The 27,864-nt window shown below is 40.1% G+C and overlaps 2 protein-coding genes across 5 annotated transcripts in view; one reads left to right on the forward strand and one right to left on the reverse strand.

Moving 5' to 3' along the window:
* LOC126457756 (beta-1,3-galactosyltransferase 5-like) overlaps positions 1–27,864 on the reverse strand; it is a 63,259-nt gene that overhangs the window by 13,048 nt on the left and 22,347 nt on the right. For 2 of the 4 annotated variants that reach the window (XM_050094314.1, XM_050094313.1), the window contains exon 1: positions 15,860–16,780. The exons of 1 other annotated variant lie outside the window; for it this stretch is intronic. In XM_050094314.1, the coding sequence (XP_049950271.1) occupies positions 15,860–16,248 (389 nt within the window). In that variant the 5' untranslated portion in view covers positions 16,249–16,780. Of the gene's footprint in view, positions 1–15,859; positions 16,781–27,864 lie in introns of those variants that run through there. One more of the 4 variants, XM_050094315.1, reaches the window with a different exon arrangement.
* On the forward strand, positions 16,906–27,862 carry LOC126457757 (probable RNA methyltransferase CG11342). The gene is made up of 2 exons (XM_050094317.1): positions 16,906–17,195; positions 24,143–27,862. Exons 1-2 carry the CDS (start codon positions 17,031–17,033, stop codon positions 24,737–24,739), a joined length of 762 nt encoding a protein of 253 aa, XP_049950274.1. The 5' UTR covers positions 16,906–17,030; the 3' UTR covers positions 24,740–27,862.

Here is a 27,864-nt window from a genome sequence, read left to right on the forward strand (position 1 = left end):
CTGCTGTCACCAGCAAATCTGACACTGTCTGTGAGTCTACATATAGAACCAGTAAACAACAGGAAATTGAGTCAGTAAAGACAGAAAGGAAAAGACTCACAACTAAGGAATAAAATAAACTTACTGACTTAGTGAACAAAGGCAGGAAGTAGTGACAGAAACCCCATTTCACTCATTTACATGCTCACATAGCCATAGTCTGCAAACTTGTGTTCACAATCATAGCGCTACGTGAAATACTAATAACACTGACTGCACACTTTGATTTCATATTGTGTAAATTATTACATTATCAAATTAGTAAAGGTTTTGCTGCTATTATAGTTCTTAAATCAATCGCATGACACACATACTTCTCAATTTTTGGGCAAATCCTTTTCAAATGCTGTCTTTCTCTAAATTGCATTTTTTGTGAGTTATGTTAAAGTGCTGAGCTAAGCACTCATACAAACAAATTACTAGGATATTAAAATATTTTATATATTTTATTGTAACTAAACAATGTATTATTATTATCCAGAATGAGATTTTCACTTTGCAGACGGAGGTGCACTATATGAAACTTCCTGGCAGATTATAACTGTGTGTCAGACTGAGACTTGAACTCCCTTTTGTGTGCAAGTCCTCATGAGTGAGCTATGAAAGCACAACTCACAGCTTTACTTCCACCAGTACCTCGTCTCCTATTTTCCAAATCTCACACAAGCTCTCCTGCAAAATGTGCAAGACTAGCACTTCTGAAAGAAAAGAAATTGTGGAGACATGGCTTAGTCACATCCTAAGGGATGTTTCCAGAATGAAATTTCCACTCTGCAGCAGAGCGTGCGCTGATGCGAAACTTCCTGGCAGATTAAAACTGCGTGCTGGACTGACACTTGAACTCTGAGCATTTGCTATTCATGGGCACCAACTGAGTTTTCCAAGAGTGACTCATGACCTATCCTCACAGCTTTACTTCCATCAGCACCTCATCTCTTATGTTCACACTTCACAGACGCTCTCCTGTGAAACTTACAAGACTAGCACTCCTGGAAGAAAGAATATTCCACAGACATGGCTTAGTCACAGCCTGGGGGATGTTTCCAGAGAGAAATTTTCACTCTGTAGAGGAGTGTGCACTGATATGAAACTTCCTGGCAGATTAAAACTGTATGCCTGATCAAGACTCGAACTTGGGACCTTTATCTTTTGCGGCCAAGTCTCCACAATATCCTTCCTTCCCGGAGTGCTATTCTTGCAAGTTTCACAGGAGAACTTTTGTGACGTCACGAGTTGTGTTTGGCCACTCAGTCGGTGAACACTTTCTTGCAAAAGGCAAAGGTAGCGAGTTCGAGTCACAGTCCAGCACATAGTTTTGACCTATCATCAAGTTTGGCTGCAGATTCCTCGACTTGCGCCATAGGGTGGTGGGGTTTCGGGTTTCGCTGGATAGGTCAGGAGTCCACTACACACAGCAGGTGGCTACACGGGTAGCAGGGGTCGTGTGGCGTGGACTGTGCAGTTTTTTAGGTTAGATGGCCTCGGGCAAGTACAGGAAGGGCAACAGCCTCAAAGGGTGTGGGGCAAAGTCAGGACATGCGGGGACCAAGCAGCAATCGGTATTGTAATTGTAAACTGTTGAAGCTGCATTGGTCGTTATAGGTACAGAAAGCTGGCTGAAGCCAGAGATAAATTCTACTAAAATTTTTACAAAGGCACAAATGATGTTTAGAAAGGATAGATTGCATGCAGTCGGTGGTGGCGTGTTTGTGACTGTTAGTAGTAGTTTATCCTGTAGTGAAATAGAAGTGGATAGTTCCTGTGAATTATTATGGGTGGAGGTTATACTCAACAACTGAGCTAGGTTAATAATTGGCCCCTCTTACCGACCTCCCGACTCAGCAGCATTAGTCGCAGAACAACTGAGAGAAAATCTGGAATACACTTCACATAAATTTCCTCAGCGTGTTACAGACTTAGGTGGAGATTTCAATTTACCAGATATAGACTGCGACACTCAGATATTCAGGATGGGTGGTAGGGACAGAGCATCGAGTGACATTATACTGAATGCACTATCCGAAAATTACCTCGAGCAATTAAACAGAGAACCAACTCGTGGAGATAACATCTTGGACCTACTGATAACAAACAGACCCGAACTTTTAAACTCTGTAAGCACAGAACAGGGAATTAGTGATCATAAGGCCATTGCAGCATCCCTGAATATGGAAGTAAATAGGAATATAAAAAAAGGGATGAAGGTTTATATGTTTAGCAAGAGTAACAGGAGGCAGATTTTAGACTACCTAACAGATCAAAATGAAAATTTCTGTTCCGACACTGACAATGTTGAGTGTTTATGGAAAAAGTTCAAGGCAATCATAAAATGCGCTTTAGACAGGTACATGCCGAGTAAAACTGTGAGGGATGGGAAAAACCCACCGTGGTTCAACAACAAAGTCAGGAAACTACTGCGAAAGGAAAGAGAGCTTCGCTGCAAATTTAAACACAGCTAAAACCTCTCAGATAAACAGAAGTTAAACAATGTCAAAGTCAGCGTAAGGAGGGCTATGTGTGAAGCGTTCAGTGAATTCAAAAGTAAAATTCTATGTACCAACTTGACAGAAAATCCTAGGAAGTTCTGGTCTTATGTTAAATCAGTAAGTGGATCGAAACAGCATAACCAGACACTCTGGGATGATAATGGCATTGAAACAGAGGATGACACGTGTAAAGCTGAAATACTAAACACCTTTTTCCAAAGCTGTTTCGCAGAGGAAGACCACACTGCAGTTCCTTCTCTAAATCCTTGCACAAACGAAAAAATGGCTGACATCAAAATAAGTGTCCAAGAAATAGAAAAGCAACTGAAATCACTCAACAGAGGAAAGTCCACTGGACCTGACGTGATGCCAATTCGATTCTAAACAGAGTACGCGAAAGAACTTGCCCCCCTTCTAACAGCCGTGTACCCCAAGTCTCTAGAGGAACGGAAGGTTCCAAATGATTGGAGTAGAGCACAGTTAGTTCCAGTTTTCAAGAAGGGTCATCGAGCAGATGCGCGAAACTATAGGCCTATATCTCTGACATCGATCTGTTGTAGAATTTGAGAAGATGTTTTTTGCTGACGTATCATGTCATTTATGGAAACCCAGAATCTACTCTTTAGGAATCAACACGGATTCCAGAAACAGTGATCATGTGAGACCCAACTCGCTTTATTTATTCATGAGACCCAGAAAATATTAGATACAGGCTCCCAGGTAGATGCCATTTTCCTTGACTTCCGGAAGGCGTTCAATACAGTTCCACACTGTCGCCTGATAAACAAAGTAAGAGCCTACGGAATATCAGACCAGCTGTGTGGCTGAATTGAAGAGTTTTTAGCGCACTGAACACAGCATGTTGTTCTCAATGGAGAGACGTCTACAGATGTTAAAGTAACCTCTGGCGTGCCACAGGGGAGTGTTATGGGACCACTGCTTTTCACAACATATATAAATGACCTAGTAGATAGTGTCGGAAGTTCCTAGAATATGATAAAAACCAATGCAGCTGAACAGCAACTGGCATATCTGCAATACAAGATGTAAAAGAAATTAATGTAGCATAGTATTTTAGTTTAAAGCATTTGTTAAACTACTCTGTAAAACATTGCACCAACCACAATGTAACCCCACTGTGAATGTTAGTCCCAAACAAGGAATGAGTTAACTGACATTCATAAGCAGCTGGTAATCATCCTGACTATTGCCAAACAATTGGCAGCTGCTGAGAATCAGTGTGCTGAATGAGCTCACAAGAGTCATGTACCTGTGGTACCACAAATACCTCAAGTACTATCCACTCCTGTGGATCCTGTCTCCTTTACAGGAAGTAGAGGATCTGCCATTACTCTTCCACTTGAATGCAAGTGGTGTGTCAATGATAGATTTGGGTGACCTGTACAGGGTAGACAGAGACAAGCAAGGACCCATGTTGTAATACTGATCACCATAACCAACATGTTCATGGTGATATCTTTCACTGAATCTGAGCCAATAGGACTCACTTCAGCTGTTTTGGGAAACTTGATTTGTCCCATGTCAAGAAGAGGCAAACACAAAAGGGGAGGTGTCTATTAATCATCGGTAGTTCAAACATATGACAAATAATGGTATCTATTAGTGAAATGACAGCAAGGGCAGGAACAAACACAAGGTGTTCTCATTACGTATGCCTGGGGGCCTCATTAAACACATTGAAGAGGCTATTCTGGCAGCAACTGAGGGAACAGGGTGCAACCACCTACAGATTATGGTGCACACTGGAACAAATGATGCCCATTATCTGGGTCCTGAGATCATTCTTGGATCATTCCAGTGACTGTCAGAGAAGGTTGAGAAAGCCAGCCTTGCATACAGAGTTTCAATGAAGCTCACAACCTGTGGCTTTGTCACCAGAACTGATCATGGCCTCTGGTTCTGAGGTGAGTGGAAGGGCTGAACCACAGAATTTGAGAGTTCTGTGACAAGCTTGGTTGTAACTTCCTGAATTGTGACATAGGGTTCAGAACTGTAGGGTCCCCATAAATAGGTTAGATGTGCACTAAACATCAGATACTGCTATTTAGGTAGCTGACTGTGTGAGAAGTGCACACAGAGCTTTTTACATTAGGCAACTCTCCACCCAGTCCATAATACTAATAATGTTGTGTGACGAGGGCCTCCCGTCGGGTAGACCGTTCGCCTGGTGCAAGTCTTTCGATTTGATGCCAGTGCGGTGACTCGCGCGTCGATGGGGATGAAATGATGATGATTAGGGCAACACAACACCAAGTCCCTGAGCGGAGAAAATCTCTGACCCAACTGGGAATCGAACCCGGGCCCGCTGGATTGACATTCTGTCGCGCTGACCACTCAGCTACCAGGGGCGGATAACCAGTCCATATGATGACAGCCGTAGGAGACCCAGAAGTATAAGGTCCAAAAGAATGTCCCACACAAGTGAGAGTATTAAAACCACTGCCAAAGCATTGACGACAAGATGACAGAGTTTAAAGTACTCCTGAAAAGCAGTGAATCTCACACAATACTAAAATGCTGGTTGAAACCTGAAATTGATAGGAGTGAGATTTATGGGGAAAATTTAAGTTGTTATTGAAAGGATAGGCTACTGGGAACTAGAAGTGGTGTACTTGCCACAGTAGACAAGAAACTCAGATCCATCGAGATAGAAATTAAAGCTGCATGCAAGATTGATTGGGCAAGACGTGGTAATGGATCCTTCTATCGCCCTCCAGACTCACCTCTTGATGTAACCAAAAATGTTACAGAACCCCATACTATATCATTGGTGGAGACTTTAACCATCCAACAATCAACTGGGAAAATTACAGTTTTGTTAATCGTAGGCATGACAAGATATCCTATTTTCTCTGAAAACCTCCAACAACAAATAGTTCGGAACCCCATTTATGATGGAAATATGTTAGATCTAATGGCAACAAATAGATATGACCTCTTTGAAGAAGTCTACATTGAAACTGGTATCAGTGGCCATGACACAATTGTGGCAACAATGATTACTGAAGTACAAAGGACAACTAAAACAAGTAGAAAGATATACACATTAAACAGTTTTTGATGTTGCTGAGCAACAGTAGATCAATAATTTTCAAATGAACACACCACCATTTGAATGTATTGTTGTTTATTTAATTACAACCCAGGTTTCGGCCCTTTACGCTATTTTCAAGTGATTGAGTTTGTCATTAACATTGTAACAAGACATCAAGCTTAAAATTGGCTATAAATTAAGAAAAATATGAAATAAAATGCCAGATGTAAAATCATCATCTTGTAAAAAGATAAGTAGATAATAGTGGGTTGTAATTAAATAACAACAATGCAGTCAAATGCTGGTGTCATCATTTAAAACACACATACACACACACACACACACACACACACACACACACACACACATTAAGTAAAATACATAAAAAAGCAGTAGTGTCATATCTCAATGAGGAACATGGAACCTTTAGCACATGGGCCGGGTAGATATGTACCTAGAAGAACAGTTCATAATGGGAGGGACCTTCCATGGTATATGGTCACTCTAAAGAAACATCTAGAAACAAACAGTGAACACTGCATAACAGATGTAAAAGAAGCATAGGGCTGTAGATAGAGAGATCCTGAATGAGACACATTTGGCTGTCAAAAGAGCAATGTGTGCAAGCCTTCAGTGACTACTGTAGAAGAATACAGTCAAACAGTCCTTAACAAAACCGAAAGAAATTATAGTTGTATGTAAAGGCTGTTAGTGGCACTGAAGTTGGTGTCCTTTCACTCGCAAGCAGGACAGGAACTGAAATTAAGGGTACCAACCCAAAAACTGAAGTGCTTAACTCTGTTTTCAAATGTTCCTTTACAAAGGAAAACCCAAGAGAGTTGCTCTCATTTAATCCTCACACCCCTGAAAAAACGACTGAAAAAGTGTTAGTGTCAGTAGTTTTGAGAAAAAGCTGAAATCATTAAAACTGAACAAAGACAGAATCCCCATTAGGTTATATACCGAATTTGTGGCTGAGTTAGTCCCTCTTCTAACTATAACCTATCGTAGATCCAATGAACAAAAAACGGTGCACAGTAGTTGGAAGAAAGAACAGGTCACAAGGACAGGTTACAAGAAGGGTAGTGATTTATACAACTACCATCCACAACTTTAAACATTGATTTGTTGTAGAACCTTACAACATATTCTGAGCTCAAACACAATGAGGTATCCTGAACAGAATAACTTCCTCCAAGTCAATCCCACAGATTGTGAAAACATCAGTTGTGCAAAATCCAACTTGGACTTTCCCACATACCAAATGATGTAGATCAAGGCAGTTGGACAGATGCAGTATTTCTTGATTTACAAAAAATGTTTGACACAGTACCACTTCCACACTTATTTTCAAAATTATGATCATATGGGGTGTCAAACAAAATTAGTGACTGGATTGAGGGCTTCTTGGTAGAGACGATGCACCTTATTATCTTGTATGGAGAATCATTATCAGATGCATCAGTAACTTTGGATGTGCTCCAGGGAAATGTGTTGGGACCCTTGCTGTTCATGTTTTATATTAATGAGCTTGCAGACAATACTAATAGTAACACAGACTTTTTGCAGATGACACAATTAGTATAATGAAGTACTGTCTGAAGGAAGCTGCATAAATTTTCAGTCAGATCTTGACAAATTTCAAAGTGGTGCAAAGATTGGCAACTCAATTTGCTTTACATGTTCAGAAATGTAAACTTTCAAGCATCACAAAATGAGAGAACATAGTATCCTGTGACTATAATACTAATGAGTCACAGTTGGTTTCAGTCAACTCCAACAAATACTTGGGTGTAATGCTTTGAAAGGGATATGAAATGGATTCATCACATATGCTCAGTCATGGGTAAAGCCAGAGGTAGACTTCAGTATATTGGTAGAATAATGGGAAAATGTAACCAGTCTACACAGGAAATTCTTTACAAATAACACTTGTGACCAATCCTGTAATACTGTTCAAGTGTGTGGGACATGTGCCTAAAAGGACTAGCAGGGAATATTGAATGTATACAGAGAAGGGCAGCATGAATGGTCACAGATTTGTCTGATCACTAACAGTGTGTCACAGAGAGGCTGTAGAAACTAAACTGGCAGACTCCTGAAGCTAAACTATTCCAAGGAGCTTATTTTCACCAAGGAGCTTATTTTCAAAGTTTCAACAACCAACTCTAAATGATGATTCTACTATAACCTCCTACTTATCAGTCACGCAGGGATCGTGAGGACAAGATTAGATTAACGAGAGCACACACTGAGGCAGTCATTCTTCCTGCACTCAATACATGAATGGAGCAGTACAAAACCATTATAACTGCTACAATGGTATGTGCCCTCTGCTATGCACTTCACAGTGGTTTGCAGAGTATATAGATGTTGATGTAGATTTGCTTATTTCTCAACGATTCAGTAAAGTTATTCACACTGAGCCAAAGGTCTTCAACAAGCTCCTGTTTCATAATGAAAAAAATTGGGAAACACTACCAATTCAAAAGAAAATTTAAAACATTAACTTGTTAGATACTCATTACATAAATTATCTGGTTAGCTAAATCCTAGGATTTGAAATTCCTGTTAGCTGTACGATAAGTACCAGTGTAGGCCTCTGTTGTTATAGGTGTAGGTAACTATTCATCTTTGAAGAATATCTATATATTTGTGAAAGGAGTAAGTTACCAGGACATGAGACACAAATGCTATTTAATATAAAAAAAGAACTGCATATCTTTTTTAAGTAGGATCATTATCAAGGAAAGAGATCTTTCTTGTCCCAGCACAATACATGATATAGAAATCCTTAAAGGCCATTAAATGTATTAGAAGTTTTTAAAACATATACTGTAAGGTACTATGGTGGCAAAAAAATTGTAATTTAATTTTTGTTTCAAAAGTTGGCCATGGAATGTGACATGTCTGTCCATGGACTGTTCCCAGCTCCAGTTTGCACAGATGTAATGTCATAAGTACTGAAATATTATTTTCTATAAATGCACATATTAGGCATTAACATATCTTTAACTTAAAAAGTAATTGCAAAAGGGACTACATTTCACAAATATTCTAAACTCATGTCCTAAGATTTTAAGTCATGTCCACAACAAAAGGTGGAAGCAGCAGTATTCTCATAATATTGATGAAGACTAGCAAGCAGCCATTTTGTCAAAGAACATTATTGTATGTAGTTGCTGACTTACTTGTAAGAGGAAAGACTGTTGTTAATGTAAATATTTGTGTGTTGTTATTTCCACTGTTTCACATATGTGCCCATTACTACTTTACATGTAAAATAACCTGTCATTATGTATGTATGAAAGGTATATGTTGATATGTTTAATTTAATAACATATTATCTACAAATTTAATGTAAATTTTGAAATTCAACACTTTTATAATATCTGCCACATACCTAGATGCCACATTCATGGACTTGGTGTCCACAGATTGTCACGTCTGAGGATGTGACAAATATTTAAATCAAGCTACAAAATTTAGTGCATTTTTGTATTTTACAGTTCATAATTTCCGAGTTTAAGACATTGGCCTATACTATAACTAAATAGGCCTAATTGTAATAATTCATTGTATGAGTTAATTTTTTGCTAGGCCTTGTTTAACTTCTAATATAATGCAGAAATACCTATACTATAACTAAATAGGCCTAATTGTAATAATTCATTGTATGAGTTAATTTTTTGCTAGGCCTTGTTTAACTTCTAATATAATGCAGAAATGCATTATTTTATTACATATTACCAAAGAGAAAAGGTTACATAGAAAATATTTCAATGGAGCCTATGAATATGTACCGGGTGATCAAAAAGTCAGCATAAATTTGAAAACTGAATAAACCACGGAATAATGTAGATGGAGAGGTACAAATTGACACACATTCTTGGAATGACATGGGGTTTTATTAGAACCAAAAAAATACAAAAGTTCATAAAATGTCCGACAGATGGCACTTCATCTGATCAGAATAGCAATAATTAGCATAACAAAGTAACACAAAGCAAAGATGATGTTCTTTACAGGAAATGCTCAATATGTCCACCATCATTCCTCAACAATAGCTGTAGTCGAGGAATAATGTTGTGAATAGCACTGTATAGCATGTCCGGAGTTATGGTGAGGCATTGGCGTTGGATGTTGTCTTTCAGCATCCCTAGAGATGTCGGTCGATCACAATACACTTGCGATTTCAGGTAACCCCTAAGCCTATAATCGCATGGACTGAGGTCTGGGGACCTGGGAGGCCAAGCATGATGAAAGTGGCAGCTGAGCACACGATCATCACCAAATTCCAAGCATGTGTGTCAATTTTTACCTCTCTATCTACATCATTACATGGTTTATTAAGTTTTCAAATTTATACTGACTTTTTGATCACCCGGTACATTTTAGATAGGTACCTCACAAAACAAGGAAGTGTTTGAGACCATGATTGTTACATTTGATGTTAGGCTCCATTGCAACTTAAGAAACATGCTGCACATGTACATTGTTAATTCAAACCATAAATCATAAAACATCACAGTCTGGTCCTAGCCCATTCTCACTTAAAAATACCTCTATGCTGCAATCTTCCTATGACCCCTTATAGACAATGATAATATCATCGACATATCTTCTGTACACTTGTATTTTTTCACTACACTTAACATTTGCCTTTAAAAAAGCTGTTTCAAACATAAATTAGTGAGGCTGATTAACACAAAAGTGGTTAGTATTGCTTTCAAGACAGACAACAGATTATGACAGAGGCTGAGGCATAAAACTGACACAGATGAGAACTGGATGAGGAAATTGGGAGTGTATGAAATAAAATATCAGGTTTGTGGAGCAAGATATGGGAGACAGATGGGGCAGAATTTTAAATTTAGTTTTAAAGAGTATAATAATAGAGAGAATCACTCATCAGCTGTTGCAAAGCATCTCAAGAATGAGCAGCATTCATTGGGGGATATAACAGAAAGCATGAGGGTGATGCACATTAAAGAAAAAAGGTGGTTGCCATCAAATTTAGAGGAGGTAGACATTTATTGTGCCTTAAAAGAGGAGTGCATCAGCGTTTTAAATGAGAGGATGGAAGTGACTAAAAAGCATTTCTGGGCACACTCTAGTGATACCCTCCTTAAGAAGCAGCCACCAACATATTTCACCTAGTGACATAGGATTTATGCATGCTATTTCTGTTCAGACGGCAGCATAGAGGTATTTTTAAGATAGTATAGTCTAGGACAAGACAGGCACTTCTCAAAGATTTTACAACAGATAGTAGTGTCGTTGGTGCTGAGCATTAGGCTATAAGTAAATATCACCACTGGCAGGTGATTGCAGTGGCTTTTCATTTGCAATTGTACCTCAGGAATGGTAAATGCACTGGCTTGTGATGTTTCATGTTTTATGGTTTAAGCAGAAAATGCATGTGTGCAGGTTGTGTTTTAAGCTGTGTTGGAGCCTAACAGCATAATTTTTTTAAGGTAGGACATCTGTTATCCTTATATGTATGTGGTATAAGGAGGATAGTTTAATTTGGTTTCCTTATTTTTTGCACTTGAAAATGGAATAATGTTGCCCAGAAACATGTTGCAATAATCACGATTGACAACTGGGATAAATATCTTCAATATTGTGTACGGTGTCAATTAAAAGCATTGCTTTCATGTGGTGTGAGACTTAGTGAATGTAAAAATATTTTAGCTCAAAAGTTTAATATACAATAAACCTACTTTCAGGAATAAATATGAGTAAATATAAGAAGAGAGTGTAAGTGCCTCAGGATGAGGAGAGCAAGGGAAAGGATTAAAAATGACCCACAAAAACGTGAGGAACAGAAGAAAAGACAGAAAGCAAAAAGCTGCAAAGCAATAAATATCTGGCATGACAAATAGAGAGCAAACAAAAAGCCTGCCACAAAATCAGTTTTCAGCCAACGAGGCCTTTTTCAAAAGTAGACCCCCCCCCCCCCCCACACACACACACACACAAATGCAATGCACACACACACAACTACAGTCTCTGGCAGCTGAAGCTAGACTATGAGCAGAGGCAGCACATAATGGGAGAGGCAGATGAGTGAGGGTAAGGAGAAGGCCGGGTTGGGGAGGGATAGCCGGGTAGGGGAGGGGGCCAGTAAAGTGCTGCTGGGGAGCGTGCAGGGCTGGGAAGAGGTGGAGAGAGAATATGGAAGAGCTAGGTGTGCAGTCTGGAGGTTATACGAAGATCAGGATAGAGACCGGAGGAGGGGGGAGGGGGATTGCAGTAAAGGAAAGAAGTAAGAAGACTGGGTGCATTGGTGGAATAGAGGGCTGTGTAGTGCTAGAACGTGAACAGGGAAGGGGCTGATGGGTGAGGACAATGACTAATGACGGTTGAAACCAGGGGAGTTACAGGAATGTAGGATATATTGCAGGGAGAGTTCTCACCTGCACATTTCAGAAAAACTGGTGTCAGTGGGAAGGATCCATATGGCACATGCTGTGAAGCAGTCATTGAAATGAAGAATGCTGTGTTGGGTGGCATGCTCCAGTTGTTTCTTAGCCATATTTTATCAGTGGCCATTCACAGGGACAGACAGGTTGCTGGTTGTCATGCCCATGTAATGGATGCAGTTTAGCTTGTAGATCACATCACTGGTCTCATAGGTAGCCATGTCTTTCATGGGATAGGTGACGTTCGTGACCAGACTGGAGTAGGTGGTGGTGGTGGAAGATGTATGGGACAGGTCTTGCATCTTGTCTCCTGGAACCCATAACACACACTGAAACTCTTGCCCTCCAGGAAATAGAGCAACATGCACAATGGCACCACAAGAAACTCTCCACCCCACTTGCTTGCTACTCCCATCTTGCAGTATCACAGTCCACCACCTCTACAACAACCTACAAACCCCCCAACCCCCACGTCCCCTCATAGCTGACAAACCCTGCCTCGCAGACATAGTACATTTACCCTACTCTTCAAAACTCCCTCACACTGCCACACAGAATCCAGAACCTAACCAGACCAGAAATGCAGTCGTGAACCTTTCCTCCAAAAGCCTTAGCCCCACAGAAAAATCAGTCTTTTCCAAAGGCCTCACCTTTTGCCCCACTCCCAAAATTCAGTCATGCAGACCTTGTTAAAGACATACTCTCCTTCTCCCAGTCCCTACAGTGGAAACACTTTTTCACCACCAACCTTACCAATCAGACTCCACCAAAGACCAATGTTGAACCCTACCTGACTCAGTTCACTCCTTCATCCAACTGTGATCCATCCTCACTGCCCCCAAATCACCCCCTGTTAAGTTTGCAGAATTTGTTAACCTCGAACCTTGCCTCACCATCATTCCCCAAACCCCTCAACATGCAAACTCTTACATCCGCAGCAGAAAGAACCACAATTGACTGTCTAAAAACTGATCCTGCTCTTATAATCCTACCTGCTGACAAAGGCTCCGACACAGTTGCTTTGAACTGCAATGATTACCTGGCAGAAGGACTCCACCAGCTGTCAGATAGATCCCTTTCCTAGGCCCATTCCAAAACCTTTCCCTGGAGTCCATCTCTCTCTACACCCCTATCACTCTCCACACTCCTACCTTCTGCATGCTTCCTAAAGTCCATAAACCCAACCACCCAGGACACCCCACTGTGGCCAGTTATTGCACACCCACTGAGAGAATCTCTACTCTCGTAGACCAACACCTTCAACCTGTTACCTGGAACCTATCCTCCTATATAAAAGATACCAACCAATTCCTCCACTGACTCTCCACAGTCCCTGTCCCTTTACCGCATGGTGTCCTGCTCGTCACTATTGATGCTCCCTCCCTTTACAATAACATCTCTAATGTCCATGGCCCTACCACTATTGTGCACTATCTTTCCCAATGCCCGATGGATTCCAGACCAACACCCTCCTTCCAAGTCACCATGACTGACTCTATCCTCACCCACAATTACTTCTCCTTTGAAAGCATTACCTGCAAACAAATCCATGTTATGGCTATGGGCACAGGCAAGGCACCATCCTATGCCAACCTATTCATGGGCCATCTAGAGGAATCCTTCCTAAGCACCCAGAAACCTTAATGACATCTTTGTGATCTGGATTGAGGGTGAGGATACCCTATCCACATTCCTCCAGAACCTCATCTCCTTCTCCACCATTCGCTCCACCTGATCCTACTCCACCCAACAAGCCACCTTCCTAGACGTTGACCTCCACCTCAGAGATGGCTACATCAGTACATTTGTCCATATCAAACCTACCAACCACCAGCAATATCTTCACTTCGACACCTGCCACCCATTACATACCAAGACATCCCTTCCAGCCAAGCCACCCATGGTCATCGCATCTGCAGTGATGAATGGTCCCTCTTGAAATATACCAAAGATCTCACTGAGGCCTTTGCAGGCCATAATCACCCTTCCAACCTTGTACAAAAACAAATCTCCCATGCCTTATCTTTCTGGTCACTTACCACCTCCCAAAGACCCACCATTCGGCTGCAGATGAGCATTCCCCTCGTAACTCAGTATCACCCACGGCTGGAACAACTGAATTACATTCTCCACCAGGGTTTCGACTACCTCTCGTCATGCCTTGAAGTGAGAAATATCCTGCCCACTATCCTTCCCACCCCCACCCCCTCCACAGTGGTCTTTCACTGTCCACCAAACCTACACGATATCCTCTGCCATCCCCACACAACCCTTGCTCCCAACCCCTTGTCTCATGGCTCATATTCCTGTAATAGACCATATGCAAGATCTGTCCCATGCATCCTCCCACAGCCACCTACTCCAGTCTGGTCACAAACATCACCTATCCCATCAAGGGCACTACCTGTGAGACCAGTCATGTGATGTACAAGCTAAACTGCAATCACTGTGCTGCATTCTATGTGGGAAAGACAACCAACAAGCTGTCTGTCCACATGAATGGCCCCCGACAAACTGTGGCCGAGAAACGACTGGACCACCCTGTTGCTGAGCACGCCACACTACGCAACACTCTTCATTTCAGTGACTGTTTCACAGCATACACCATATGAATCCTTCCCACCAACACCAGCTTTTCTGAACTGTGCAAGTGAGAACTCTCCCTGCAATATATCCTACAGTCCCATAAGTCTCCTGGCCTCAACCTTCATCAGTCACTGTCCTTACCCATCAATTCCTTCCCTGTACCCATTCCAGCAGTACACAACCCTCTATTCCACCAACACACTGTCTTTTCACTTCTCTCTTTTTCCACTACCCCACCCTGTCTAACCTTCCAACTGCACATAGCTGCCATACCCTCTCTCCACCTCATCCCTGCAAGCTCCCCAGCAGCACTATACCATCCCCCACCCCTATCCTGCTGTCCCTCCCCTCCCCAGCCTCCTCCTCACAGTGTACAGTTCACATTCCTAAGAACTGCTTCTCGTTTGTTAATATATACCTTGCCTTGTTCCACATCCCTGAAGGTTTTCCTCCATGACCTACAACCCAAGTGAACTGATGAACCTTGAGGTGCTTCCTGGCTAGCCAAGACACCAAATAAATGCATAAGAAGTTACGTCACCCAATATTTCAATCATTCATCTCATCCAGATGTCAGCACAAATGAACTGTACTGTACTCCTACTGTAGCAATGTGCAAGACATAAGTTGAAACACATCAAAAGCCATTCTGATTTGAAGTCTTGACATAAGAAACTTCGCAATGTTGCTTTGTGGTATAAATACATATGTTCCTTTTCAGGCGAGAGCTTCATTGTTTGGCCTATCTTTCTTTATTTAATCCACAGCAATAGGGTAAGTAATATAAGAAAAGTTGCATAACATTCACACTAAACAAAAATTATAGTAGGCTTACATACTTTAACACACACATAATGGTGGTGAATATCCCAACAATAGTTATCACACATGGAGGAGTAGTACTACTACTACTACTACTACTGTCTTTATGAGAATGAAGAAGAAATCAGTGGCAGCTTCTGGATTTCAGTCATTCCCAAGAAATATGATTACACCATTACAATGTTGTACCAACGTACTCTACATTTCAAAACCAGTTTGTTAGTTTGATTCATATCCATTAGGTCATAGTTAAAACACACATTACAATGGGAAAGAGAGAAATATTACTAGTATAATGCTTAATGTGTAATTCAATTTGAGATAAGGCATATTCTCAAAAGGAAGAGCGATATCTCGTTTCTACGAAAAACTATGTATATAGACACCGTTTTATTTACTGCAATAGGAAACAAAATTTTTATGTGAATGAGAAATGGACTGACCTTCTGTTTTCGTCATGTATTGAATTTTGATTTACAGATAGTGATACTGCTAACAGAAAAAGTCTGCGAATTCCGAGCTTTATTAACTCATGCTGGGGGTATGCTTGTCTTATAGCACTCCGAGCTTCTACATTTCCGCAGTGAGAAGTAACTAACAAAACTGATTCAACTGTTTTCTGTCCACATATGTCATTATTTATGATGTAACTAAAATGTGGTAAATTCAACAGCTGTAAATCGAGGGGATAAAGATCGTAGAACTGGCGTGGGCGTGGTCTGATTAGGAATGGTTGTTCATTCTCCGCTATGATCGTAAACAGTCCAATTAAGCCAATAACGCAAATTGCTAAAAGACACAAAGTAAATATTAACAACTGCAGTCGAATCATATTGCTTCATTTGTTTATCATCATCATCATCATCATCTTCTAAATTTGACACTTTCAGGCACTGTCGACGGCAAGGCGTCTGTATACCGGAATAACGGTACATTTCTCGTTCGTGATTTCCATTTCATTGTATAAGGCATATTACAGCAACCGTTGCTTAACATTGAGCATAATTACAGTGAGATAATGTCATTTCTTTGACAACATTAACAGATTTGTCTAGATTGCCTTCTTCGCTGACAGTTATGCCAAGAGTGGAAATTTCACAGCTTGTAAATATCTTGTAGACACAAACCCCTGTCGTCTGTATTCGGGCCGTTGGCGTTAAGAGTGGGATCTGAAACAGCTTTAAACGCCAACGTTATTTTGCGGACTTCGTCTGGAGCACTGTTGCAAACAGAAACATGTTTTAAAACTCAGTGTAAAGGAGAGTAACTCTACAACAAACACCCCATACTGCCATGAAACTTTGCCACTAGTCTTGTTCTACACGTAGTACGCATTTTTCATCGCCCACGCCAAAACAAAACAAAAAAAATTGAAACTAGAAACATATTGCATGGAACAATCGACTGCCAAAATATACTAGCTCTCGATTCTCGAAAACAGTCGATATTTTCAGGATGATTACAGGCAACATTCAGACATTCACGACAAACACGACAGTAGTTTGTCACTCAGAAGTGTCTGAGTAAACGTGGAAAACTGAGTGTACAGTTTACGGATGCGAAGTTGTACACAATCCATCTGTTATTGTCATTGGAAGTCAGTTGATTATCAGTATGCGTCTCAAAGAAAATGATCCTGGAGCTGCTCAGTACGGAAATTTCATAAATTATTATCAATTTCACCCTACGGAAGCAAGAATAAAGTCCTTACCAACAGATGTTTGGAATGTTAAGGCAGGCGAAGACATGCTTTGCCTCGATGTGGGATCTAACTCGGGGGTAATTTTATTTGTAATACGCTCATTTCGTTTTTGTTCCTTTAATATGTTCAATTTGTACCAGCATACGATTACGGTCCAATTACATGGTGCTAAGTACTAGAATCCATCATTTCTTTAAAATGTAGGTTGTTTTAGTTTGCCTATAGTGCCTATGATTTCAGAGAGTTTTGGATTATTTAAGATCCTCCAAACAAGCTATTATGCACATGATTTTTCATAAATACTTGTTGGCCCCAATGTGCTGTTGTAACCCATACATTAAGATTTCATTTTTAAGTCTCTTAGCTCACTGTGATTGATTATTGTTGAATTAATTGCAAACTGAAGTGAAACTTGTCAAGACTAGAGCTGGGGTATGAAGTGTCCGCCACACCTGAAATTTTGGTGGATCCATAGCATAGCCCAAGTTGGTCTACCCTGGAAAGTGGTTTAGAAATGGTGAAGGCAAAAATTTTAAATGAAAACTAAAGACTGTGGTAGCAGACTGATCTTTAACATAAACCTGATGTTTTTCTTTTCACCCCATATTTAATGCACTTTTTGTTATGAAAACTAACACACCAAGGTAAATCCAGAAGAGCTGTACTATGTAATAGATGTGTGATGAGTATTTTGGTGCATATTATGCACATATATCATACATTTATTATGAAAACTTCAGTAGGGGGAGCACTACATAAATCTTATCAGATTTAAACTTGTATTTTCTAATAGCTGGGTCCATAAGTTCTCATTGCTGAGCCTGTCTTGTTTGCCTGAGATCAATTCATACAGATAAAGAGCAGCTAATTGAATATAAATGAAGGTCACTATGATTTCTTTTCTCATTTTTGCACAATTCAACTGTTTTCAGAGTATGTATAAAGACCTCATAGTTGAGTATGTACCAAACTCCTCAACTGGTTGTATCCAATAAATTTTTAAGTAATTGTGCCATTGTTAAAAAGTTTAAGACAAAATTGGTTATACTTCCAACTCTTGCAATAACTGTCTTTAAGATTTAATCAACTGGCTCTTTAATGATAATATCCAGTTATAATTTCAGAAACTGACTTCAGTATTTGTATTTACTCAGATTTGTTCAGTACATTTATGTCAACTAGTATTTTATGTAAAGAGCATATAGTTTGAGTCCTGGTTTCAAAAACTTGGTACCGTATGTGTTTGAAACTTTACGTGGCATTGATTTTTGGTGATGTGACTGAATAAAATCTTCTCAGCCTTCCACCCATGTCAAGTGGCTATACATCCACGAGCTTTCAGCCAAATGCTCGTTGCCAATTATCGAATGGTAACTCTGGTGTATAGTTACTGCTCTCATGTTTAGGCTGTATCGCTGTGGTTGTAGCTGTGATGTCACCAGTACTTAGATCATTACTGTATAAGGCAATGCTTTTCTCAGATGGGATGGAAACATATGTCTGAGCAATCATCTTTTTCATTCATTCCACATGTACTATTGTTCTTCCCCACCTCAGTCTAAAATGTCACAAAGAAGCTAATGCATAGGTGTGGATTGCTTTCACAACTTTTTTCCACTTGGACTGGTAACCTGTTTAGTTGTTTGACTTTTCTGGCATAGAGCAGTGTCATTGATTTGTGATCTGCAGCTCTTCATTGCTTCAATAGATATTATGGAACACCCCACTGAAAATCGTTTTCATGCTCAATTACTACAGATTGACAGGCATTTACTGGTGTATTCCCACTATAAACACACTACTGTGGATTAGGCCTGCTTATGTGACTGATAGTTGCTGAAAATTTGAAGCTGTCTGACATGTTGAAATTAAAAATTTGTTTCTAAAGCCTCTATGGTCTCACTCAAATGTGGAATTGCATGGTCTTGACTCATATAGTTGGAAGATTCATTTGTGTTCAGTGTTCTTCCTAGTGCTGAACCACCAAATCATCCCAAAGATAACTTTCAGTAATAAAACTAAAAGTTTGAATGATGGACTTAAAAGGTTGATAGGGACAAGTATGCAAAATATCCTGGAGAAACAGTAAAAGCAAAAGTATTCTAAAGTCTACCAAAAGCATCATCTCTCAGAAGCTAAATCTGCGTGTAGTATCCCACACCACATTGGCATTGTCTATAGCAGTCTGGTTGCATCGAAAACAGATATTTTCTGGTACTGGTACAATAAACAGTATCCAAAATAGTAAATGTTTCAAGAATTTAATTTGAGATTATTGTTATCAAAACTGCTGTACATTTATTTGTAATGTTTAAACACGATATTCTGTGCTAAAAGGTTCCATACAACCTTTACCAGAAGGATGACCTCCATCATAATGAAATTAAAGATGGACTGTCCTAGTTCTCAACTGGTTACCTCATTAGATATATGCATACTTTTGTGATAATGTGCACCTCCCACTTAAAATAACAACTCTCTTTCCATAATATCACCTTAAGAAACTTTATGCAATAAAGTCCCCTTTGGTGTTTACAGTAGAGCACACCTCATTGATTTCTTTAAGGTGCCCAACCTCTTGTGAAATCTACATTCAGTTGCTTCACTAGCTTCATTCCTCTTGTCGTAATAAACACTGTCCAGTTTGATGTTGTTAACCTCTGTTCTTTCCAGGTGCATTACCTAACATTAAACATTCAGCTCAGTAAATTGACGAGTGTGTAACTGTATTCAGACATCATACTTAATTCCACAAACCTCTCTTTTACTATTTTTTCTGTTGATGCAATACATTTCAATAACTCTCTAGAAGATGTAGCAGATACAAATCTTAAACAGTGCCAACTGTTTTCCCTCCTTCCCAGTCACATCATACATAAATCATCCTTATTTGCCCAGTTCACATCTTAAATTATAACATTCTGCCACACCAACAAAACCACAGGAATTGGATCTTTCCCTTGACCTACATAGCTCAACTGCAACTATCGATGCCAAAAAAACACAACATCATCTCCAAAAAGTGGAATTGCACATTGCCTTTGACCTGTGTAGCTCAACCACAGTTCTCTCTCTCTGTCTGTGTGTGTGTGTGTGTGTGTGTGTGTGTGTGTGTGTGTGTGTGTGTGTGTGTGTACCTGTGCTTTTTTCCCCAGAGGGAAACATTCCACATGGGAAAAATATATCTAAAAACAAAAATGATGTGACTTACCAAACGAAAGCGCTGGCACGTCGATAGACACACACAAACATACACACAAAATTCAAGCTGTTGCCTCATCAGGAAAGAGGGAAGGAGAGGGAAAGACAAAAGGATGTGGGTTTTAAGGGAGAGGGTAAGGAGTCATTCCAATCCCGGGAGCGGAAAGACTTACCTTAGGGGGAAAAAAAGGACGGCTATACACTCTCGCACGCGCGCGCGCACACACACACATACACGCACATACACACATATCCATCCACACATATACAGACACAAGCAGACATATTTAAAGACAAAGAGTTTGGGCAGGGATGTCAGTTGAGGCGGAAGTGCAGAGGCAAAGATGTTGTTGAATGACAGGTGAGATATGAGTGGCGGCAACTTGAAATTAGCGGAGATTGAGGCCTGGTGGGTAACGGGAAGAGAGGATATATTGAAGAGCAAGTTCCCATCTCCGGAGTTCGGATTGGTTGGTGTTAGTGGGAAGTATCCAGATAACCCGGACGGTTTAACACTGTGCCAAGATATGCTGGCCGTGCACCAAGGCATGTTTAGCCACAGGGTGATCCTCATTACTAACATCTACTACGTAGATCAACACCTTCAACCCATTACATGCAGTCTCCCATCCTTCATCAAAGACACCAACCACTTTCTCGAACGCCTGGAATCCTTACCCAATCCGTTACCCCCGGAAACCATCCTTGTAACCATTGATGCCACTTCCTTATACACAAATATCCCGCACGTCCAGGGCCTCGCTGCGATGGAGAACTTCCTTTCACGCCGATCACCTGCCACCCTACCTAAAACCTCTTTCATCATTACCTTAGCCAGCTTCATCCTGACCCACAACTTCTTCACTTTTGAAGGCCAGACATACCAACAATTAAAGGGAACAGCCATGGGTACCAGGATGGCCCCCTCGTATGCCAACCTATTCATGGGTTGCTTAGAGGAAGCCTTCTTGGTTACCCAAGCCTTCCAACCCAAAGTTTGGTACAGATTTATTGACGACATCTTCATGATCTGGACTCACAGTGAAGAAGAACTCCAGAATTTCCTCTCCAACCTCAACTCCTTTGGTTCCATCAGATTCACCTGGTCCTACTCCAAATCCCATGCCACTTTCCTTGATGTTGACCTCCACCTGTCCAATGGCCAGCTTCACACGTCCGTCCACATCAAACCCACCAACAAGCAACAGTACCTGCATTATGACAGCTGCCACCCATTCCACATCAAACGGTCCCTTCCCTACAGCCTAGGTCTTCGTGGCAAACAAATCTGCTCCAGTCCGGAATCCCTGAACCATTACACCAACAACCTGACAACAGCTTTCGCATCCCGCAACTACCCTCCCGACCTGGTACAGAAGCAAATAACCAGAGCCACTTCCTCATCCTCTCAAACCCAGAACCTCCCACAGAAGAACCACAAAAGTGCCCCACTTGTGACAGGATACTTTCCGGGACTGGACCAGACTCTGAATGTGGCTCTCCAGCAGGGATACGACTTCCTCAAATCCTGCCCTGAAATGAGATCCATCCTTCATGAAATCCTCCCCACTCCACCAAGAGTGTCTTTCCGCCGTCCACCTAACCTTCGTAACCTGTTAGTTCATCCCTATGAAATCCCCAAACCACCTTCCCTACCCTCTGGCTCCTATCCTTGTAACTGCCCCCAGTGTAAAACCTGTCCCATGCACCCTCCCACAACCACCTACTCCAGTCCTGTAACCCGGAAGGTGTACACGATCAAAGGCAGAGCCACGTGTGAAAGCACCCACGTGATTTACCAACTGACCTGTGATGCATTCTATGTGGTAATGACCAGCAACAAACTGTCCATTCGCATGAATGGACACAGGCAGACAATGAGGATCACCCTGTGGCTAAACATGCCTTGGTGCATGGCCAGCACATCTTGGACAGTGTTATACCATCCGGGTTATCTGGATACTTCCCACCAACACCAACCTATCCGAACTCCGGAGATGGGAACTTGCTCTTCAATCTATCCTCTCTTCCCTTTACCCACCAGGCCTCAATCTCCGCTAATTTCAAGTTGCTGCCACGCATACCTCACCTGTCATTCAACAACATCTTTGCCTCTGCACTTCCGCCTCGACTGACATCTCTGCCCAAACTCTTTGTCTTTAAATATGTCTGCTTGTGTGTGTGTGTGTGTGTGTGTGTGTGTGTGTGTGTGTGTATGTGTGTGTGTGTGTGTTTGTGTATAACCGTCCTTTTTTCCCCCTAAGGTAAGTCTTTCCGCTCCCGGGATTGGAATGACTCCTTACCCTCTCCCTTAAAACCCACATCCTTTCGTCTTTCCCTCTCCTTCCCTCTTTCCTGATGAGGCAACAGTTTGTTGCGAAAGCTTGAATTTTGTGTGTATGTTTGTGTTTGTTTGTGTGTCTTTCGACCTGCCAGCGCTTTCGTTTGGTAAGTCACATCATCTTTGTTTTTTGATAAATTATATGCTACTGTGGTGGATGTAGCCTGAGAGCTTGCATTGTTGAGTGGCATAGCGGAGAGATGACAAGTGTGTTAGTTTGGATGCCAGGATACTACCTGTGAATGCCATTCCACGTGCAGATAACAGTCTGAATGGAAACTAAGAGCATCATGAAGATGTCAGTGTCTTAAACAATTTTATCACTTCACGCAACTCAGCATGCCATATTGCAGCATGACAATTTCCAGTCACAGGACATGAGAAAGGTGAAAGCCTTCTTCAAAGAATGCAGTTACCACTGTTTCCATAGCCTACGCATTCTTCAGAGATGGCACACATCAAACATGGCTGGAATGTGGTTGCCGCGTGGGATTAGCCGAGCGGTCTAAGGCGCTGCTGTCATGGACTCTGCGGCTGGTCCCGGCGGAGGTTCAAGTTCTCCCTCGGGCATGGGTGTGTGTGTTTGTCCTTAGGATAATTTAGGTTAAGTAGTGTGTAAGCTTAGGGACTGATGACATTAGCAGTTAAGTCCCATAAGATTTCACACACATTTGAACATTTTGGAATGTGGTTCATTGTCAACAATTTTCACAATGTTACTGAACACAAAAAAATATTTTCTTAATAAAAAAGATGAGTTAACTAGTCATTAATTGTATGTTCTGCAAGGCACATTACCACATTTGCATTATGATAAATGTCTTTTAAATTAAAAATACGTAATTGTGTTAAGATAGACTATACAGCATAATATCTATGGGAAATTTAGTCACTGTCCAGTTATTATGTCATAACACTGTTCTGACCTGTAGAAATCCCAAAGCATGATGCTCCCATGTCTTGAGAGAGCAGCAACTGTTCTCAAAACAGTGCATATCTCAACTATAATATCATTAAGAATGTGTAAATAGAACAAGAAAAATGCCTTATTATCAATATAGTGTAGGCCATAATTAATAATAGTTGGTTAGTAAAATGTATAAAAACAGATTGTAATAGTTGCTTCACTCAACTAATGTGTTCCCAGACCTTTCTGGATTCCTGAGTGCTCTCCTTTATTCTAAGATCCACAGAACATGATGCATGACTTAATTATGTAGTGTGAGCAGAATGTGCAGATTTTTTGTGTTTCCAACTTTTCTAATTGCATTGACTTTTGTCTTGCTCTGCTCATATCACACTTTTGTGCATCTCTTCCTTGAATATATTAGTTGAAATCTCTTACTAAATTTATGTTTGTGTATGGTATTGTCTTTCACCTGTGTATTGTTTTTTTTCTTTTGTCTTTGTAGTCCCAGAATGTATGACTAGTATTATTTTATCTTTAGAGCAGACAATTTATAGAAACCTTTCTGTTTGCAGGAACTGACACAAGCATTATATGAATTCATCTTGTCAAATCTGCATACAGTAGATGATGAAAATAAAGTTGACAGTCTGCAAAACTCGCAATGTAAAGGAAGCAATTGTTACTTTTTAGGTCTGGAACTAGATCCATTGCTCACTGAAAGAGCAAAAAATAGTAACAGATATGTCTCCAGTATACATTACCATTGCCTCAATTTTATGACTGATGACAAACTAACTGTTCTGAAAACATATCTTAAACAGCATGGGAAACAAAACTTTGATGTGATATTCTGTTTTTCAGTGACAATGTGGATACATTTAAATTATGGAGATGAAGGGTTGATTAAATTTCTTAAGGACTTATGTGCATGGACAAAAGTTTTAGTGATTGAACCACAACCGTGGAAGTGTTACAGAGCAGCAGCGAGAAGGTTGTGGCGTGCTAAGGGCAAAACCTTTCCTGAATTGGATGCGTTAACAATAAGGCACAATGTAGAGACTGAAATTGAAGACATTCTTGAAAAGAAATGTGATTTTAGTAAAGTATTGGAAACTACCTCTGAAGACTGGAAAAGGAAAATAATATTTTTCAGAAGACACGACTCCTAGTAAAATGTGCAGGTGAAAAGTTATCAACATGATTACACCTGTATTCCCATTAGCTTCTCTTTATTTCAGTAGATAAAATGCCAGTATTTTTTTAGTAGTAAAAGTTATAAAGGTCATACACTTTCTGCCCGTACAGCATGATGCACTACAATCTAACTTGTGGGACAGGAAGGTGAGCCAGACCTAGATCAAATCTGCATGGCACGTTAATGAGTATTGCTGGTGCACCAGCCAACCTGGATGTGGTTTTTAAAAAGTTTTCCTGGCTAATTTAGGCAAATGCTAAGCTGATCCCCACTTTCTGCCTCAGATAATGCATTACACAAACATTTAAAATACAATCACACACAGAACAAAGTTTACACAATTTGCAGGCAAGAGATACACATGACTTCCCTCCTTTAGGTAACTGATGACTGCAGCAACAAGGAGGGCAACCCCACGTAATAAAATGAAATTTCGGAAACTTGGGTGCAATAGAGCCAGAATCTTAAGTCACACTAAATATAAGAAAAATAATATAAGTCACACACTTATGCAAACAATTATTGTCCTTTAAAGTATTCCACCTTCATCTGCTTGCATTTCATGTTGCTCCCAATTATTGTTTCACTATTTTCTTTGATGTTCTCAAAAATTACAACTTTTTCTTCCTTCTTTCAATTATGGAAAAAATTGTATTGTAAACTTGGTTTTTTTGTTTAACTTGACCATATGAAACACATTTCAGAATCTTTCTGCAAGTTTTCACCATCACACCATCAGTACCTTAAATAATCTCTCTCTCTCTCTCTCTCTCTCTCTCTCTCTCTCTCTCTCTCTCTCTGTGTGTGTGTGTGTGTGTGTGTGTGTGTGTGTGTGTGTGTGTGTGTGTGGTAGTAGTAGTAGTAGTAACAATACCAGTCTAAGGTTCTAGTAAAGAAAGGGGAAGAACAACGAAAACTCATATACAACTGATGTTTATTCTTTATAATTTTCATTGCTTACTTCCAATTGTTTGTTGCCTTCAGAGCGTATGTGAGGCACAGGAGCATTGTGCAGTCACTGCTAAACTTCCGTGTTACGTGCAAAGCTACCCCAAGTGGAAGGGGCAGAATGTAAGTCAGAATGATTTTGAGAGTTATAAACAGCCATTTCCAGTCAATAGAAAATGCTCAGAAACTGTTGTCTCATCATGATTGTACCATGTTTGAGCAACTCAAGATCTGTTTGGGAAGTGTGGAGCTCAACTTGATGTCTGAACATTGGATTTAGGTTTCCCAGTGTTCCCCAGAATAACAAGTGAATGCTAAGTAGATACATTAATCAAGGTTATGCCCAATACTTTTTCCACATATATTTCTCCAGTTGTAACTGATGTCAGACTGTAATAACCTGATTGATAATAGTGCGTTAAACTCTAATCTTGAGATGCACGATTATTAAATGTTTCTGCCAGCTTTAACATACCATGCAGCTTAGAGTTTAAGTGTACTCTGCAGTAGAGTTGAAAAGACACAATACACATGTAGTGATATTTTTCTGTGCTATCTGATGTCTTCTTTTTAAAAAAAAGTCATGTATTCTGCCAAAAGTTGCTGTGTTGTCTACTTTGACAGAATTCAAGCTGTAGAATGTTACTTATGCAAGCTACTGTGTTTCCACCCCCACTCTCACAGTTAATACTCATGCACAATGATAGAATACCCCAAGCATCAAATTTGGTACAGTTTCTACAGTAGTTTGTCAAATGAGAGACTTGGTGGAAGAGAATAATCCTTGAAATCTGACATGTTTTCATTGGCATTATGTTGTTATTAACAGTTGGATATCACTTTCATTCTCATGAAACAGATATTCATCATGACTGTGGGTGTTACAGACCTTTATGTGTGGAATGGTATATTTTGTCCAGACTTCTCAAGTTCTCAAAAAATGGAACATAGCTTGTTGGAATGCAAAGTTCTCCTTTGGTGAAACATTGCATTTCCAGGGGCTCACCAAAGCCACGTCTGTGTGGGATTCCTTTGTGAAATAATCAATTAAGCTGTCTCTTGCACTACACTAAAGACAACATGAAACATTGACCATGGAATACTATACTGTATAGAAATGAAACATGAGGACTGGAAATGCAGAAGACATTTGAAAAGTATTCAGGAGCGCTTCAAAAGTTCTGTGGACAGAACAGTGAAATGGAAAAGTATTAATTATGACAGATCCACTAGAGAGCTTGGTGGAAAAACTGTTCTAGAAGAAGGAAGTGGTAGACGATGCTCTTCCCAAACCTGAGGGCAAAATGTGTGAGAAAAGACAGAAATTGAACACATTGCATAAATCATTGGTAAGTTTGGATAGGTTTGACATGGAAGCATGTGGAACTCCACTGAGGGTCCTCAAGGCACAGAATTACTGTTGTACATAATAGCTATAGAGCTGCAGTTGAAATTGACCAAAGTTGTTGCAGACATTGCACTTCTGTCATCTGTTTCGTGAGTGAAAATTCTTCCAATAAATATTCTAGCTAAAACAGAGGCACATGATCTGGCAGCATGAGAAAGCAAAAGTGCAACATTTTGTTTCACTGAATTCACAAGAGCTGTCCAGACATCTTACACCGAGCACAACCATTTTATTCTTTGTAATCATACAAGTCATTTATTACAGTATAAACTGTGTTGCTGTTTACTACAAAGATATTTTGTACACAATAATTGTAAAGCAGCACTCAAAATTGACCACAGTACTAGACTTCGTATTTCTGCCTACTGATACATGAATGAAAATTCTTTTACAATAAATAGTTCTCTGGATTCTACCCATTTTTGCATGACACAACATAAGAGAAAGTACAGAAAAGAATTCTGTTAGACTGATACAGGTTCTTGTTTTTATGTTCTTCTGCCAGCAATATTTGATTTGGTCTTCTGTTCATTTAGGTATTCATTGACTTTTGTTCATAATTTTCAATTTTTTTCCACAGTATTTTTATTTATTTGTTGTTAATTGTTTTAGTACTGATCTTATGCTTCAAATTTTTTTATCTTAATATGCTACTGTCCATGAGATTTTGAAATGTACATGTGAGTAACTTGCAGCATAAGGTACTTCATATTGTGACATTTTATTTTTTAAATAAAACATTG

This window comes from Schistocerca serialis, chromosome 2 (genome assembly GCF_023864345.2).
Source record: "Schistocerca serialis cubense isolate TAMUIC-IGC-003099 chromosome 2, iqSchSeri2.2, whole genome shotgun sequence".
NCBI lineage: Eukaryota > Metazoa > Arthropoda > Insecta > Orthoptera > Acrididae > Schistocerca > Schistocerca serialis.